Here is a 19,598-nt window from a genome sequence, read left to right as displayed (position 1 = left end):
TGATCTAGCTCGTAATTGAAGCTAAAGGCCAATATTTTCTTAAAAAATAAATAAACAGCTAAACAAAGATGATTTTTTTTTTGTAAAGAAAGTGATTATTTTATTCAGAAACTACATATTAAATTGATGATAAATAATAATAAAAAGAAATAGTACAGACTCCAAAGTTTTTATTGTTAGTGGATATTATCATCCACTGATAATTCATTTATTTCAAAATACATTGTTAATTTATACAACTTATGACAAATATTAATCTTGTGTTATCTTAGAATTGTGTTATTTCATGATGCCTAATGCATTAACTAATGTTAACCAAATGAACCTTAATGTGACGTGTTACCAAATATTGTTTCCTACAAGAGCAGATGCAGCTGAGCCAAATTCTGTTCTGGTCATTTCTATTCCATTTGAATTCCATTCCATTCCAGTTCATGCTATTCAAATAATTACATTTTTCAAGAATAGAATTTTACAATCACAAAATCGTATATTCTGTATATTAATAGCAAAGGAAATAAATAGAATAGGACCGAAAACAACAGAACAGAAATGAATAGAATATAACAGACTACAGAGGACATCAGTGAACAATAGAATATAGAAAATAAATGAAGAGAATAGAAAGAAGAGGATAGCGTTCTATTCACAAAATCTTTAAGCAATGTAAAAAAATTATATTAATAGCAAAGAAAATAATAAAAATAAAAAGAACTAATAGAAAACAAACGAACAGAAATGAACAGAACACACAAGAGAAGTGAACAATAGAATAGAACATGTGTATCATTAAATCTTTAAAGAATGTTACATTCAGCACAATAACAGCAGCCCTGAGCTGAAATCTGAAGAGGGTAGTCAAGTGTAAATGTTTGCAGCAGAGGTTATAGAAGCCGTATAATGTGTCAGAGGTCACGTCACTTTTGCATACAGCTGTAAAATGAACCCTCTCTCTCTCTCTCACACACACACACACACACACACACACACACACACACACAGGCTCAGATCCTGGGCTGAGTCGTCAGAGGCGGCGTTCGGGACAGAGAGAGCGAATGAAGGGGAGAACACACACACACACACAGGCTCAGAGGAAGCTCTTCTCCAGATCCTGGGCTGAGATGGTCCTAAGAGGCGGCGTTCGGGACAGAGAGAGCGAGTGAAAGGGAGAACACACACACACACACGGGCTCAGAGGAAGCTCTTCTCCAGATCCTGGGCTGAGATGGTCCTCAGAGGCGGCGTTCGGGACAGAGAGAGCGAGTGAAAGGGAGACGCTCGCTGAGGAGGTGAAAGAGGAGGAGGAAGAGTGATTATTGAAGGAGTGTCGGAGAGAGATCCGTAACTCCCTCCTCCACCTTTCTGCATCCTCTGCTGCATCCATCCCTCCATCACATAACCAGAAAACACAGACGAGGACGAGCTGCTCAGATCCAGAGCGATATCTGACAGGGAACCACACAGATTATAACTCATCACTATGTGTGTATTATTAATTATGTGCATTATATATTATTAATCTACCTGGAGCTACTGAAAGAATAGTTAATGTACGCAAATAAACATTAAAAAGCACACACAACCTTTAGGTGAAATAATCATTTTAAAATTAGATTAAACGTTTTATCTATACTTTGCAATAGAGAATCAATTCAAATGACATTTATTACGATAATTCTATTTTATAATCAAGTTTTTTTAAGTGCTTGTTGCACCGTGACGGATTAGTGTCACCATCTAAAACAAGGTCTCTAAAAAGTCTAAGATTTGGAAAAATGTATATGTTTTGTAATGTCACTGTGTGCTATGATTTTATTTTGGGTACTTTATATCAGGGATCTAAGTAGTGTGTGTGTGTGTGTGTGTGTATGTGTGTGTGTGTACCAGATTCAAGCAGCTGAGTGTGTGAATAAATGTTTTTGTTGTAGAACTGGTTGTAGATGCAGTAAACCACAGCCATCAGCGTCAGAGTTCCTACAGCAGCAGCGATGAACACGGCCAGCTTGTTGTTGTTCATCGTCAAATGAGCATCTGTCAGTAGAAAACACACACACTGTGTATCTGGACCAGACCATACAATAAAATAAAATGTAAAAAAAATAATATAAGAAAATGGAATGAAACTAGATGTACCGCATGGCGGTACAAAATATGACCGCCGCTCAGGCCTGCACTGGCTTTCCACAAAAATAAATGACGTGGAGCAATTTGGCTGTATTGCGTGTTTATGTATATACCTAAAAAAAGTAGTAGTATGTGCATGTCTGTCTGTGTGTGTGTGTATGTGTGTGTGTTTGTGTGTGCGCATGTGTGTGTGTGTGTGTCTGTGCATGTGGATTTGTATGTGTGTGTATGGGTGTGTGTCTGTGCGTGTGGATGTCAGTGTGTGTGCATGCTTGCGTTTGTTTGTATTCCTGCATGTGTGTGTGTGACAGTATCATCCTAAACCAGCAACCCTTCGCTCAACAGCACCATCTACAGGCCGATGAGTGTACAGTCACTAAATGTGCACATAAATGAATTTATTTTACACCCCCCCATGGATGAAATTCTACGAAACTTAGCATACCCCCAGAGGATGTCAAGTTAATCATACACATGAAATATGGTGCAGTTCTGAACATCTCCACTGAAGATAGGGGCGATTAAAGCAGAATAATATTGCATTTTCATTTTTTATGGGAGGGGCGCAAATCACAAATGAGTGATTATGGGCTAGGTTGATGTGGGCCCTTAAGTGCAACATACCATAAAAATTTCTTCATCCTCGGTGCCACGGTTCAAGTAGTTATTTAGGAAAAACGGCATTTTTGGGGTTTGGGGGGGCCCAGCGCGGGGACCGGGGACCAAACGAAATTTTTCCGTAAAAGTCTAGTGGGGCTACATGCCCACCAAATTTCATGTTCCCCGGTGTTTCGGTGTCCCTGGTATCGTTGACGGAAAATGCAGTAGATTGACAAAAAATAAAACTTTGACAATCCCTATATGACTGCTTTCGCTAGCTATGCTAGCGGCGGTCATAATAAAATAAAATAGCATCTAGATGGTCATAATGAAATGTTTGAGAACAAACACGCATCAGATGATAGATGATGATATATATGTGTGTGTGTGTGTGTGTGTGTGTGTGTGTGTGTGTGTGTGTGTGTGTGTGTGTGTGTCTTACAGGTTTGTCTCAGTGTGATGTGGTCATGCTGATCAGAGGTCAGTCCTGCTTCTTCTGCCGGGTCGGTGTTGATTTGATTCTGACCCAAACACACACTCACACACAGCAGAACCAGAGTCCACTTGAGCATCCTGCAAACAGAGAGAGAATCATTAGAACAAACAAACAAATGTCATTTATTTATAAAAAAATAACTAGTTAGATCCTGACACACATGATAATGAAGCACTAATGAGAGAAAATCCGTTTATCATCCAGAATTCTTCAGTGTCCTCTAGTGGCCGTGAGCAGAACAGCATTCAGTTTCATTCTCCTCTGGGACTCAGTCTCAGTTCATCCCGATGATGAGTTCGCATGATTTTTCGATTTCCTTTCCTTTTGTAGCTCACATAATAACACAACATTGACAATAACTGAGTATCAAATCGGCATATTAGAATGATTTCTGAAGGATCATGTGACACTGAAGACTGGAGTAATGATGCTGAAATTTCAGCTTTGATCACAGGAATAAATTATATTTTAATATATATATTATATAGAAAACCATTGTTTTAAATTGTACAGTTTTTCTGCAATAAATGCAGCCATGAGTATAAGAGACTTCTTTCAACAACAAACAATAACGTTTCCAAACTTTTGACTGGTACTATATATTTCAGAAATACATACATATGCACTCAATTCAACTGAATAAATTGTATAGAATTCATCAAAGTTTTCAGGCAGTGATTTGTGCTTCAGATCTAAATCCAGCACTGAACTCATGTTCAGAAAAGGCCGATCATATCTTGTTATTGAGAGATGCACATGAGATTCGTGCTGAGACACATGTTTGCATGTCAAAATAAAGTTTCTGCATGGCAGGGAACAATTTGCCTCCATAAACTAGAAATTCTACTACAAACATCATTACAAATCGTTACAAAACATTACACGTTTTATTTTTAAACATTAAACATTCACTATTCAAATATTCATATAATTAGGCTGAATCATCGTGGCTAGTTTATGAATTATGCGCATCACTTATTCGTCATTTATCCTATAGACACTTCATTTCAGTTCAAAGCAGGCTAAAATATAGATTTAGTTTTAGTTAAAATTTCTCCTTGACAGAACACAATTTAGACGGTGTGGTGGGGTAAGTTGTGCCAGCTGATTAGAATATTAAAAACCCACTTCTGTGGGTTTGTCATCGGGATTATTACATTTACTAAAAAGAAATTATAATAATTCAATTTGAAAGGCAATGAAATCAATCCAGATGCGAGAGCCGCCTCTAATGCATTCTAGACCTTCTTATATCTTACAATTAAATTTACATAAAAATATTAAACTATCAGCACTAAATTTGGACTTAGGATCATGTGCAGATTAAACGTGTACTTTTACTTTATATTAATTAAGAATCATCAAACGAGTGCATAAGTAAGTGAACAAGATCCTTCCGGTTGTTGAATGGACTGAACCTCTGGCCTGATCTGATCTGAAGAGGTCATGATGAAATAAAGTTCTTCATCTGCAGGTTTACATGAGCATTCTGCACATTTATATCCTGATCAACTCAAGAAATAAATCTAAATGAATACATAATTCTAGAATTCAAAGCAAGACGCAGATCTCAGGAACAGCAGGTCAACAACATGCTAAAGATGTCTGTTTTTACATACCTTCCACAGGGTTTCTGATCTCAGTCGTTATGAACTTTTCTCCTCCAGTGATTCTTGTCTTTCAGCTGTGCTGAGCATCACTTTGTTTGTGGATCGTCTCTTTCCAGGGTGGAGATTCACTCCATGACAACCGAAATCCCAGGATCATTGAGCTCTCACACACACGACGACGACTGCACATCAACGACCAGCACAAAAACAGACTAAAGAGGACTGTAGAATATACACACACACACATACATATATACACACGTATATATACACACACACACACACACACACACACGTATATACACACACACACACATATACACACACACACACATACATACATACATATACACACACATACATACATACATACATACACACACACATACACTCACCTAAAGGATTATTAGGAACACCATACTAATACTGTGTTTGACCCCCTTTCGCCTTCAGAACTGCCTTAATTCTACGTGGCATTGATTCAACAAGGTGCTGAAAGCATTCTTTAGAAATGTTGGCCCATATTGATAGGATAGCATCTTGCAGTTGATGGAGATTTGTGGGATGCACATCCAGGGCACGAAGCTCCCGTTCCACCACATCCCAAAGATGCTCTATTGGGTTGAGATCTGGTGACTGTGGGGGCCATTTTAGTACAGTGAACTCATTGTCATGTTCAAGAAACCAATTTGAAAGGATTCGAGCTTTGTGACATGGTGCATTATCCTGCTGGAAGTAGCCATCAGAGGATGGGTACATGGTGGTCATAAAGGGACGGACATGGTCAGAAACAATGCTCAGGTAGGCCGTGGCATTTAAACGATGCCCAATTGGCACTAAGGGGCCTAAAGTGTGCCAAGAAAACATCCCCCACACCATTACACCACCACCACCAGCCTGCACAGTGGTAACAAGGCATGATGGATCCATGTTCTCATTCTGTTTACGCCAAATTCTGACTCTACCATCTTAATGTCTCAACAGAAATCGAGACTCATCAGACCAGGCAACATTTTTCCAGTCTTCAACTGTCCAATTTTGGTGAGCTCGTGCAAATTGTAGCCTCTTTTTCCTATTTGTAGTGGAGATGAGTGGTACCCGGTGGGGTCTTCTGCTGTTGTAGCCCATCCGCCTCAAGGTTGTGCGTGTTGTGGCTTCACAAATGCTTTGCTGCATACCTTGGTTGTAACGAGTGGTTATTTCAGTCAAAGTTGCTCTTCTATCAGCTTGAATCAGTCGGCCCATTCTCCTCTGACCTCTAGCATCAACAAGGCATTTTCGCCCACAGGACTGCAGCATACTGGATGTTTTTCCCTTTTCACACCATTCTTTGTAAACCCTAGCAATGGTTGTGCGTGAAAATCCCAGTAACTGAGCAGATTGTGAAATACTCAGACCGGCCCGTCTGGCACCAACAACCATGCCACCTCAAAATTGCTTAAATCACCTTTCTTTCCCATTCTGACATTCAGTTTGGAGTTCAGGAGATTGTCTTGACCAGGACCACACCCCTAAATGCATTGAAGCAACTGCCATGTGATTGGTTGATTAGATAATTGCATTAATGAGAAATTGAACAGGTGTTCCTAATAATCCTTTAGGTGAGTGTATATACACACACATATACATATATACACACACACACACATACATACACACACACTCCTTCATGCAAATAATTAGCCTTTACAGGCCAAAAAAAAAAAGGAATCTCATTTGAGTTCAAATAAACATTTATACAGAAACAAGATCATCATAATGAGGCAAACTGTACAACATGTCTGTTTCAGCGTGACCATCAAACACATTCACACAAACTGAAAACCTCAGAGTCATTTCTGACTTCGACAAAAAGCAACAGAAAATATTCTGTAGCACGGGACATTTACATCAAAGAGAAGAAATTACGCTTCAAAAACACAGATTTATCAAGTATTCTACAAGAAATATTAAATTATCATTTCATCATATTTATCACTGAGGACCAGAACAAACTGTGTTCAATACTGAACAAACACAGAAGACCCATCAACCCCTGTGAGAGGCAGAGAACATTACTTCACAATGACTATAAGCCATAAAATGTCTGGCCTGTGGGTCAGATGTTCACTTTCAGAAACGCACGTCTGAGGGAAAATAAAACAAGGGCCATAAAAACATCTTACAGATAAAAACAGGCAACAATAACATTTATGTACAATATAAAAATTAAAAATTGTTCTGAAAATTCTGTTGCATGTAGATACTTAATAATAAATCAGATTTGCATTTGTGTCACATGCAAACAACAACTGGAATTATATAAAATAAAATAAAAAACATTTTTTTAAATCTATTTTCCCCCTATGGCTGTAGTTCATGCTCAAAAAAGAGCCTAGAATATTAAACAATACACACACACACAAGAAAAATCACTCACATTCAAATAAATAAAGACCCAACAGATGTTTTACCCTCACAAATATGTGTCCGTGTCATATTATGCAGAAACAATTAAGTCTATTCTTAAGAACATTAAGATGAAATAGGACCCAGACATTTCTCAAGTGTTGTTCTTGAGATTCACCTGTAGTTCAGCCATCTGAGAACTTTGGCTGCATCTGAAATCACACACACTTCCCTACGATATAGCAGGTGAGAAACAGCATGTGACAGTAGTACGTCTGAAATTACAGGACTCGTAAAAGAGTAGAGAAAAAGTCCCTGGATGACCCAATTCATCCGTTGGGATTCTGAAGTGAGCATTTGATGGACACTTTACTATCCCATGAGGCCACAGGAGAGGATCTGTGAATGACAGTGAAGTGACACAACTGACGCTGGTAGATCACATGATAACATGGCGAATGCAGTACGTCTAGATTACATTCATACTACACTCATTTATACTATATAGAACACACTTTTTTTTTGCGGTCGTTAAGTAATTATTTAAAATAAGTACCTAATCAAGACGCAGCCTTTGTGTTGTAGGTCTGATTCTGAAACTTAGTTACGTGTGAATATTTAATAGTTCAAAAGCAATTTTGAACACAGGATCTTTTTACAGATGTTTACGTACAGACCCACTTAAATAATGACACTTAACACAGAACATATCAGGGAGGATCAACATTAACACTCTAAAGCTACTGTCATTATTACCCATCATGGTTGATGACCTTTGACCCTGGCTGATGACCTTTGACCCTGGCTGTCCTCTTGAGATGTCATTGTGTTTTGATTCATAACAGTGTTAATTGACCAAAAGCACCTATGGAATATTTAACTTTAAACATCATTTTGGAATTTCTAGGAATGATTATATTCTTGTTTTGAACTATTTATTCCACCTCTGCGGTATAATTCATACATCAACGGAGACGGAGTTCAGTACCATAGAGTTCACATAACACCGATGGGTCCCGCCATCATGAAACACCTTTATACAAAACTCATCAGATCACTAAACCAGCAGGACCATCAGTAACCAAATATTTGGACCGTTGTAAATATAGTCTTTCATCGTTGTTTAACGTTCACCTGCACCCAGCAAACGCATGTATGGCTTAGCAGTACCATTATTATACGTCTACTTAAAGCGACAGTGCACTTGAAAAAAGAAAACGATCAAAGTCGTTACTCCGGGTGCACGTAAACAACATATTCATATGTAACATGTTTAAACCGGGAAGATTTTCAAATACAGTAGCTAGTGTATGACTTCAGAAGACTGAATATAATGCAAGTCATAGGCATTTGAATATAATCTGTTTTGGCGCAACTTGCACAACTGGCTAGAAAACTCCAGATGGTGCAAGATGACCGCGTGAACGTGAAGCTGATGACCATCTTTTTGGGGTGAGCGAACCCTTTAAAGTCAGTTATTTTTGTGCCCATCTGTATGCATGTACACATAAGAATGATTGTTCCCAACAGCAAAGTACAAATAAAAAGATCTTGATTGAAATAGATCCTTCTGAGATGTTTGTAAACTGTAGTTTCTTCCCTCTCACTTTCTCATAATACACTTGACTGGACACTTTCAATGTGGCCGTTTGGCGAATGGGAATGATGGTTTTCCTCGAGCAGGGGGTGTAAGGTGTCGAGAGGGGTCAGGTCTGTGTCTGTAGTGGCACACGGCTCGTATCTCGCCTCAGTGTCAGCGGGAGACTGGCCCAGCCGGTCCAGGAGGAGGGAATGGAGGTATCCGATGGGAACAGGAAGGAACGCAACAATGATGAGTGTGACCAGGACAGCAAGCGCCCAACCAGGATAAGGGAGATCTTCCTTAGATGCCTGAGGGGAAATGTAGGACAAAAACAAAATGTTAACCATGTAAAGCCTCATATATGACAGTTTTTTTTTTTGTGTGTGAACTTATAGCAAAACCTAAAAATATATTTGCATTTGCATGTGTGATTTTTCTTAAGACTCATATTTGATACTTCAGGCTTTTATGGTTCATATAATGAGAATATGGAGCTCAAACACAAGAAGAAAAAGCCTTGATTCAGAGGATCAAACAGATATGCAATTTGGTGCAGATGCTGATATTTATATGGCTAAAAAGGAAAGTAAAATTCTGTTCGCTTCTAATGTAAATCAATGAATTTTTTATAACAGCATAGCAGACTACTTGCATAAAATGCACATAAATATCAGTCATCACTCTATATCTGCTAATAATATGTCTTATATGATATTTAAATGCTTAGTTTTATGATCAAAGCTCTGTAGTTTTAAAACCTGTAATGCAATGCATTACAATGATGATTGAGAAGAACAAATGAACCTTCCTCAAAAGCCTGATGATCATATTTGACTCACATTTCAATGTGATTTTTCAAAAGAATTATATATGGATAATCAAGTAAATAAAGTTGCCTTGCCTGACTTTTTTCTCTTAAAATTGCTAGTTTACATCTTGCAATTCTGACTTTTATTTTAGAATTGCGTGACAAAGTCGCAATTGTGTGTTATAAAGTCAGAATTGCGTATTATAAAGTCAGAATTGCTGACTGAAGTGTTCAACACTATAAAAGTTGCTCTTATGTTGACTTTAAAAAAATCAGTGCAGATTTCACAGTAAAAAGACACAATTATACAATTATACTAAAAGATTCTTTACTTGCTAAAAAAAGAATAAACTATCAATCAGACGACAGAAGGCATGTAAGTAGATTGTGTGCAACAGGTTTTTCAGAGAAGTTTTGATCATGTTAATAATCTATAGGTCTTAGAAAGTAGCATATATAAATATGAAACAGTAGCTTTATAGGGTTAAAGATTAAGGTAATGGTTTACTTATGATCTGACCTTTTCTCTATTCCAGGCGGTGTATGTAGGGCGATTCAGGACCATCTTTAGCAGACTGGCACCCAAGAGTCCCAGCATAGCGACTGGACACACGTACTTCCACAGGTACTTGTACACCACAGGGACCGGCCGATTCAACATCTGTTTCAGGTCCTCTAAAAACCTGCATTAATAAATACATCTCGTTTATGCATTCAACCAGATGACGAAACACTTCTACTCGCGCACTGAGAGTCTGCGGTACCTGTCGGCTCCATAAACCCAGGCCACGCTGACGGTCTGAAAGATGACAACGATGATGAGCGGAAGTGTGGCGGAATAATCATCAAACATCGTCACAAAGTAGTTTCCACAGCGCTGAGTGAATATTAGACCGATCAGAAAGCCCAACACACAGCTGCACACTGACAGAGAGAGAAACACCACACAAAGATTAAACACACCAATCATATTCAAACTACTGGCAAAATCCAAATATAAACAAGAACAACAGAACAATTGATACATGTTTAATGGAAACAGTGTGTTACCTGTGAAGATGAGTTTGTGATTGCGTAGTGTCTTAAAGGTGTCTGTTAGCGGTGTCAGTATTCCGGCCATGGTGCCGAACATAGTGGACAATCCCAGATTGAGCAGCATGAGGAAGAACAGCACCGACCAGAACGGACTCCCGGGAAACAACGTCATGGCTTCTGTGAACGCTATGAACGCTAAACCCGTTCCCTCAACACCCTGAGAGAGAGAGAGAGAGAAAGAAGATCATCACCTTCAATGAGAGTCACTTTAGAAATGGAGGATAACTAGAGAAATAGCCTTTTAAGATTTTATTCATGATCTCCATGACTTATTTTAGACCTAGAGATCATATTTTTGATGTCCCCTACCAACCACCCAGAACATTTCAACATTGCTCTAGCAACCCCCCAAAACATTCCAGCATTTCCCTAGCAACCCCGCAGAACATTCCAGCATTGCTCTAGCAAACTGCAAAACATTCCAACATTGCCGTAGCAACCACCCAAAACATTCCAGCATTGCCCTAGCAACCCCCCAGAACATTCCAGCACTGCTCTAGTAACCTGCAAAACATTCCAACATTGCCATAGCAACCACCCAAAACATTCCAGCATTGCCCTAGCAACCACCAAGAACATTCCATCAATAAAAATGTATTGCGAGTTTTGCATTACTTAGATTTTCATCAGAAAATGTCATTCTATATAATGTATATTTTCCGTACCTGTTTCAGTTCTTCCTCCAGGCTGCAGGCGGTGATGTTGTAATCGGGGATCTTCAGATACTGGCCCTCACTCCTGTACCACTCTTCATACTCATTTAGTGTGAGGTTCTCCACATTTGAAGCATTGATGAAGAGGTCAGGGAGAGAAGCACTGGATATGGCCTTCAGATTACTGCAACATACACAACCATTCATCTCAGCATCTTAAAGATTCAGTCAAATATATTGAAAGCATTCAATTCATTTCACCATCGTTAAATGTTACGCAACCATTTTAATGCTTTGTAGCAACATTACACGTTAGCCATTTTACAAGACCTATTTGCAAAGCTATAATTTATTAAAATACAGTATGTTTGAGGATCAAACAATCCCAAATCATTTGTGTGTAACTTGCATACTGACCGTTTGACACAGTTAGTGGCGATGGTTTTGGCTCTGAAGCCCAGCACAGCGAACACCACCAGCGAGGCCAGCACAGACGTCAGGAAGTTGACGCCAGACACGGTGAACGCGTCGCGATGGCAGTTGTTGTTCCGCGGGTTGTAGGAAGAGTAGGCGATCACAGAACCGAAACCCAAACCCAGAGCGAAGAAGACCTGAGTCGCCGCCTGACGCCACACCTGAACGTCAGCCAAGATCTCCAGCTGAGAGAAACACCACAGCAGAAGAGGGTTTAAACTCACTTAGGGAAATTGATTGTGAACTGCTTCCAAGTTACACTAAACATGTCACACGATCATAATAATAATACTTACAAAAAGAAGAAGAGATTCATTTTAAGCAGCATTTGTCAAATTTGGTAATTTAAATTAAATAAAATATATTTAATGAAAAACTTAAACTAGAAATGTTGCCTTAGCAACTAACTGACATAAGTTTAAACTGAAGTACTAAAACTATATAAAAACTATATATATATATATATATATATATATATATATATATATATATATATAAAAATGACAAGAGCATAGAAAGTTACTAAAACCAAACTAAAATGAAAACTGAAAATATACAAAAAGGCAATTTAAAATATTAATAAATACTATATTGGTACATAAATAATCCTAAAGCAATACTGATTTAAATTAATAACATAAAACAGAGAGAAGACACTTCTTATGGACTATGGTGTCTAATAAATCCTGCTCATATTCTGGAGCTCAACTCAACATGCAGCGCAGAAAACAGTCATGTGTTCATCTACGTACTCTGGGGTAAAACATGAATTTGATGCCCTCAGACGCTCCGTCAAGCGTCACGCCTCTGATCAGGAAACACAGCAGCACCACGTACGGAAACACCGAGGAGAAATACATCACCTGCACACATCAATATCCTCAATAATCAAATTACAACACACAATAAACAAAGAAAGTTTGATTTGCCATTTTTTAATTATTGCATTTTTTTTTAAATCAAACTTTTTTTCCATTAAAAATAAATAAATAAATAAATATTCATAGAAATAGTTTTTTTTTTTATTACAATAATTGCATTTTAAATCAAACTTTCTTTTTTATTATTTTGCATTAGAAATAGTTAAAAAATATATATTATAATTATTTATTAAATACTTATTGCATGTTTGTTTTTTTAAATCAAACTTTTAAATAATTACTTTGCATATAAACAGTACCTTTTATAACACTAATGTTACATCCACGACACACACTCACTGTACCTTGCCGGTAGATTTGATGCCCTTGTACATGGCCAGACAGACGATGACCCAAGCGGCCAGCAAACATCCAGTGATGATGGGGTTTAACTCTCCCGTTTCATCAATGGAGTCGGTGATGTCCAGAGCTTTACGGTACCAGAAATACGACGTTGGAGAGCTGGCGGCACATTCCTTCACTGAGTAAAAACAACAAATGCATTTTTTTTTTTTGTCACATTTCTGGAATTAGGTCCTCATATTTAATCTCTCAAGTGAGAATTACTAAAATTGTATCTTGCATAACACAAGCCACGTTTCCATTACAGATATTATCTAAATGTCGATTAAAAACTATTGTGAAATGACGGCGTTTGCATTCACCGATGTTATGCGACTAAAACGCGATAAGTCATTACAAAAATCATGGCGACGGATGTTGGTAGGTTCACATATATTCCAGCCACTGCACTAGCCATTATTTTTAATGGAACACACATTTAATTAACACACAGGCATGTTTTCCAAGCATTAATGGCAAGGAAAGCCCTGTTTACTTGTGAGCGACACATGTGAGGCGTTTCTCTCTCATATCTGCTTCAAGGTCTCGATAAATTGCAGCATTTCATTGTTTAGAATCCAGTATTCCCGTGACACTTTTGTCTTTTATGAGTTTAATAAACAACTCTCTCGTCTTCTGTCCAAACATACCGCGTCATCTTTAAAGAATGATCAACTTTTATGTACGTCAGGTGACCTGTAAATGCTCAAAAACTGTTTCCATTTCAGTTTTGCGAAATATTCCTTTTCTGAATTGCCTGAAAAACCTCCTCATGCGAGCGTAAAAACTTTTTTTGCGATTTATGTGAGTTTTTGCGAAATTGATGCGTTTCCATTGGCCGTATGTTCAATTTGCGCAATTTGAAGGGTAATGGAAAAGTGTCTACACACTCCAAATCCTCACCAGTGAAGTTCCCTTCTGTTGGACATTTTTCCCATGGTAGAGGATTCTGGAAAGAATTTCCCATGTAGAAGATACTCCAACCGATGATGACGTTATAATACAGAGCTACAAAGAAACACACCTGGGAAATAAAAAGAGAGAAAAAAATAAAACCAATGAGCATTAAATTCAATAACTGTTATGATAATTTTGTGTAAGTCTGCTAATTATGTTCACAATTTCAGTATTATGTTTTCTGCAATGCATGTACCAGTGTAATCGGCCAATCACGCTAGAGATTACTCACCACACAGCTGGAGTAGCCAATGCCAACCAGTTTTGGAGAAATGTGCCTCCAGACGCCGATGCTGCCCTGTCTGATGCTCTGACCAGCCGCCAACTCCAGAAAAAACAACGGCACTCCAACCAGCAGCATCAACACCACATACAGCAAGATGAACGCTCCTGATACACATGACAATGTTTGAAACAAAACAATTATTAAAGTCCCCCTGTGGTGAAAATCCAACTTTTAATGTTGTTTAGATATGTCTATGTGGTGTTTTTAAAGGGTTAGTTCACCCAAAAATTACTCACCCTCATGTTGTTCCAACCCCGTAAGACCTTCGTTCATCTTCGGAACACAAATTAAGATATTTTTTATTAAATCTTAGAGTTGTCTAACTCCTCCATAGGCTTCTAAGGAACCGAAACTTGCTGGCCCAGAAAGGGTATTAAAGAGATCGTTAATATAGTCCAAGTGACTCCAGTGGCTCAATCTTAAGTTTATAAAGCGACGAGAATACTTTTAGTGCGCAAAAACAAACAAAAATAACGACTTTATTCCACTATTTATTTCCTTCTCTCTGGACCTCTAGTTGGTTCGCGTAGTGTTTTTGCGCAGCGCGTCTGTGTTACACGTCACCACGTAGGCTCACTATTGGCCGACGCTTGTCATGTGTGATACGTGGTGACGTGCAACACAGACGCGCTACGCTTAAACACTACGCAAAAAGACCCGAGGCCCAGAGAGAAGGAAATGAATAGTGGAATAAAGTCGTTATTTTTGTTTGTTTTTGCGCACAAAAAGTATTCTCGTCGCTTTATAAACTTAAGATTGAGCCACTGGAGTCACTTGGACTATATTAACGATGTCTTTAATACATTTTTTGGGCCAGCAAGTTTCGGTTCCTTAGAAGCCTATGGAGGAGTTAGACAACTCTAAGATTTAATCAAAAATATCTTAATTTGTGTTCCGAAGATGAACGAAGGTCTTACGGAGTTGGAACAACATGAGGGTGAGTAATTACTGACAGAATTTTCATTTTTGGGTGAACTAACCCTTTAATATGCTTTAAAACAAACCATGTGTAAATTCATAAGTCGACACCATTGCTGAGTATTTTCTCTTTAAAACTGCAGTGAACCAAAGACAGTCTCGAAAACACAGTTTGAAATCGCTGGTGTTTCTGACGTCACAAACTACCTTGTAACCAATCAGATCAATGTGTGATCCTCAACGAGTGAGTGGAGGCGGGGCTCATTTTCATATTCACAGAACCGCGTATTAAATGTGGCAAGGGTGTAGACTGCATTACATTCAAGCTATTTTAAAGCATGGAGATTATTTTTCAAGGAAAAAAAACATTTCACTATGTAATTTTGGTGATCAAAGATGAGTTTTAAGGGATAACATGATTGACTACAGGGGGACTTTAAATATAAGCCTGAATAGTCTTTGCATAATCAAACCCATCTCCTCCTCACTCACCTCCTCCGTTCTGATGGCAGAGGTACGGGAACCTCCACACGTTTCCCAATCCCACACTGAATCCAAGCTGAGCGAGGAAATATTCCACTTTACTGTCCCAGCCGTCTCGGGCCGTTTCCAGCGTGACCTCCTGCTCGACCCCTGAGCCCAGATCAGCCTCGTCCCGCTGGCCGTCTCCAGGTAACGGGGGTTTCTCTGACGTCATCTGAGAGAGAAACAGAAGCTTGTTTTCATATTCAGATAAATCACACATAAAGCCAGGCTGCTGCTTTGAAGATTGGACGTTGTTATAAAATATGCTGCTATAAAAACCGATCTTATCTTGCCAGTTCAGTCATAAAACTGCTCAATCACGTGTGATGCTTCCTGTCAGACTGCTATTGAAGTTCACTTCCGTCTGAGTGATCAGTCCAAACAAAAGATGGAGTAAAAACTACATGAGAAGAAGTGTTGATGTGAATTGCGATTATTGGACATGGATTTTATATCGGCGCAAATTGCTTATAATATGCAACGTGAAGCCAAAGCAGGTTACTGTATAAAGGGAATTATGACATGCAATGAAACAAAAGCTTGGTCTAGATTTATAGCATAACATCTTTCAAAACACAAATTACAACATACTACTGCATACTAATAATCAATGTACTATTACTATCATCAACAAAAACTATAAAAAGACTAGTTATAATAATAATAATAATAAAATAATCAAGTGTTTTAGGATCCAAAACAGTAAGAACAGTAAGAAATGTAAAATAGAATGGACCTAAATGAGATGAGCCCACTTTCAAAGTCAAAAACAGCCTAAAAAAAATAACTCTCAATGTCAGGAAAACCATTTTTAAAATTCCCTGACATTAACATCAACATGGTGTGGGTGGGCGAGCGCATGCGCAGTTGACAGCAGGAAACATTGCCTAACTGTCGCTTTTAAACCCACTCTAAACCAAGTAATCAATTGAATATCTGCATAAATAAGCTCTTTAGTGTAATATGAATCAAAAACCAAACGCTGTTTTGAGAGATCTAACACCGCAGAGCCAATAAAGCAGTTTAACCAGTCAAAGATAAGCTGGTAACGTTACATCTCATATGCAACTAAAATGAAATAATTATCAATATATGCGTCCATATTAGCATGTAAATCAATTAAACTTAGTATGAATGTCCTTCATGAATATATAGTAAATATATGCATTAAATAAATTCTCACCGCTGCTGTTTCGTTCTTTCGGACTCTCAAACACGCGCACGTGTTAATGAGTTATGGCGCGCCCTATTGTCACCGGCATACGCGTGCGGCTCAAATCCTCTTTGAAGAAATCACTTCACAGCTTCCCTAACCGAACCGTACACATTCAAACTACTGGAATAATAATTTGACGTATTGAGGAACAAAGAACGACGCTTATTTTTGCCCGCGTTTTACTCTTCCGTACTAGTGGTTGTGGGTTTGCGGAACCTCAGGCAACGCCCCTCCTACGCGCGCGCGCCCGCCCACATTTATAAGACCCCGCCCACTTGACGACGCTCGAGGCTTTGTGAGCGCGCGTGCTTTAGCCTGAAATATCACCTCTTTAGTTTTTAAACGTATCAAGTGAAAGTATAAAACGTTTTTTGAATGTATAGTTATAAAGTTATTAAGTATTATAAAAAAAATATTATAAAATGTTTTAGTATTAATCGCGAAAGATTACAAAAATACTTTAGTGTTACTCTTAGTTGTTTTTATTTCGTTAGTTATTTCTACACATTTCTCATATATCTTCTATCTAACGCACACAACAAAGTTTCACTTTGTTTTTCCTTGCAACGCATCGAATCAGTTTACCATCAGTCATTATTTCTAGAGTAACCATCTACATGTAAAATAGCTGAATTTTTTATTTTTAAATATTTTATTATGGTTTTCTATATGCTGGACCGTTGACATGCGGCTCTGCGTTTCCTTCAGGAAGTTTCACTGATGACTGATGCAATAAAGCAAGAAAATTACACCGAGATTGAAGGCACCAACACGTGGCGCTGTCAGCTCATGACGCGCTTAACATCTTATTTCACTGTCAAAGTGACCCAACTGACTCAAAACTATTCTCATATAATGCAAAGAAGCCTTGCCAGGGTAAATAATAGCCTTCAATTATTTCAAATTATTCATAAGACTCATAAGCAACATACAAACTACATAGATATTGTTTGACAATTTTTTACATTTTAAAACTGCGTTTGGCTGCTATGTAGATGTAATACGATTTAATAAGTGAATCACAATAATCAACCATCTTTGTTATAACATACCATCCTGTGACTGATAATGTAGCAGATTCCTCTACGAGAACCTCCTCGTTGACCTCTGAAGATCAGACATACAAAGCAAATTAATGATCCAAGACTTTTAAAATTCAGCTGAAATGTCAGGACCCAATGGACCAGTAAAGCAGTGAAAAAGAGTCGGGACTAAACGATCGTTTACATTATAAAGTACACTTGCTGTATCAGCCCAGTAGAGAAAGTTCATTCCTCCTCTGGAGTTTATTTTGCCACGTTGTTGAATCCTTCCACATTCCAGCTGTCAATCTCAAGTAAGAACCGCCCAACACCAGACCAAAACACAGCCAGGCCCCGCCCACAATCGTGTGTGCTTCAGGACCCATGCACGGAAAAAGCATGGGAAACAAACTGCACAGAGGTGGGCAGATATGACCTAACAGACTAAAATTTCATTGACTATTTCAACTAAAGGGGATATTTAGTAAAACGCAGTGTTAGGGAAAGTTACTTTAAAAAGTAATGCATTGCCATTCTGGGTCACTGCCTATTGAGGTAACATTGCGTTACTTTTTATGGAAAGTAATGCATTGGCTATGTTACTTTTCCTCCTGGGCTTGGCTTGCTTGCTTGCTTGTTTTTAATAACAAAAAAATATATATATATTTGGCAAATGTAAAGGCCCTTTCGCACCAAAAGTGAAATGAATAAGAATCAGGCTGACGGAAATGCAAATTCACGCCTGTACAGTAGACTAACCTTTCAGTAAGTTCAAGACTTACTTCAGACAGCAAATGTGATGTTCATCTAAAGTCATTTTTGCTTATTCGTATGGTTGAATTGAGTCATCGAGGGTCAGCAGCAAATACATTTCTTAATAAAGTGAGATTAAATACATAAAGTATATTTGTGTATTACATAATGTAAACATATTTAATTATTGCAGGTTTGCCCAATAAGCTAGTTTGCATTTCACTTTTTATTCATTTTGAGGAATACTGAATCTGTTTTTGTGCAAGTGAGATGAGTGTAATGTTATGTAATGTTTATGCACGATTTCTCTCAACATGGCCAGAGTAACTTGCATTACTTATTTGAAAAAGTAACTCAGATATGTGGCTGTAGATTTAAAAGTAATGTGTTACTTTACTAGTTGCTTGAAAAAAGTAATCTGATTACGTAACTCACGTTACTTGTAATGCAGTACCCCAAACACTGGTAAAATGAGAATAAATGAGCCAATAATAATGAGTATAAGTTTAGAAATAAAGACGGGCCAGTCAGATCACTTACCTAAGACATTGTTTCCATCTCAGATAACATTCGTCTCTTCTGTGATATCTGTGAGAGGAATGTCCGGGCGGTTAACAACACACTATCAAAATACATCTAGTTTTGAGAATACTAGTCAGAAGACAACCGTAGGACTCAGCAGCAGGTGAGTATAAGAGCATTTTCCTGTATTATATTTGTTTAAAGGATATTACACATGGATGAAATGATCAGACATGATTTGATTGTGAATTTCTTCAATAGAAACATTCATATCTTCTGCCTGTTGGGAGCTGTTCATTTAAAAATG

General features: G+C 38.1%; 1 protein-coding gene and 1 gene segment (V, D, J or C); one reads left to right on the top strand and one right to left on the bottom strand.

Moving 5' to 3' along the window:
* LOC311284461 (Ig kappa chain V-III region MOPC 63-like) overlaps positions 1-19,598 on the top strand; it is a 945,935-nt gene that overhangs the window by 417,438 nt on the left and 508,899 nt on the right.
* Positions 6,546-18,328, bottom strand: slc6a16b (solute carrier family 6 member 16b). 2 transcript variants are annotated; one of them, XM_084399111.1, is made up of 12 exons: positions 18,047-18,328; positions 15,746-15,950; positions 14,282-14,439; positions 13,996-14,116; positions 13,056-13,231; positions 12,583-12,693; positions 11,774-12,015; positions 11,369-11,540; positions 10,659-10,860; positions 10,373-10,532; positions 10,129-10,291; positions 6,546-9,108 (listed from the first exon to the last, which is right to left on the bottom strand). In XM_084399111.1, exons 1-12 carry the CDS (start codon positions 18,047-18,049, stop codon positions 8,830-8,832), a joined length of 1,992 nt encoding a protein of 663 aa, XP_084255237.1. In that variant the 5' UTR covers positions 18,050-18,328; the 3' UTR covers positions 6,546-8,829. The 2 variants fall into 2 exon arrangements, with proteins under 2 accessions (XP_084255237.1, XP_084255236.1); XM_084399110.1 differs by lacking the exon at positions 18,047-18,328 and adding an exon at positions 16,962-17,168 and having other exon boundaries at positions 7,743-9,108.

This window comes from Rutilus rutilus (genome assembly GCF_951802725.1).
Source record: "Rutilus rutilus genome assembly, chromosome: 24".
In the NCBI taxonomy this organism is placed as follows: Eukaryota; Metazoa; Chordata; class Actinopteri; order Cypriniformes; family Leuciscidae; genus Rutilus; species Rutilus rutilus.
The sequence above is the reverse complement of the archived record's forward strand: the minus strand, read 5'-3'. Positions and strand labels throughout refer to the sequence as shown.

Bases quoted from the DNA above. Each gene is read 5' to 3' on its own strand.
- slc6a16b (XM_084399111.1), bottom strand. The intron at 12,694-13,055 runs GTACAGTGAGTG...TGATGTGTGCAG, and splicing joins GCATCAAATCTACCGGCAAG to GTGATGTATTTCTCCTCGGT. The intron at 10,533-10,658 runs GTAACACACTGT...TCTCTCTGTCAG, and splicing joins TCACAAACTCATCTTCACAG to TGTGCAGCTGTGTGTTGGGC.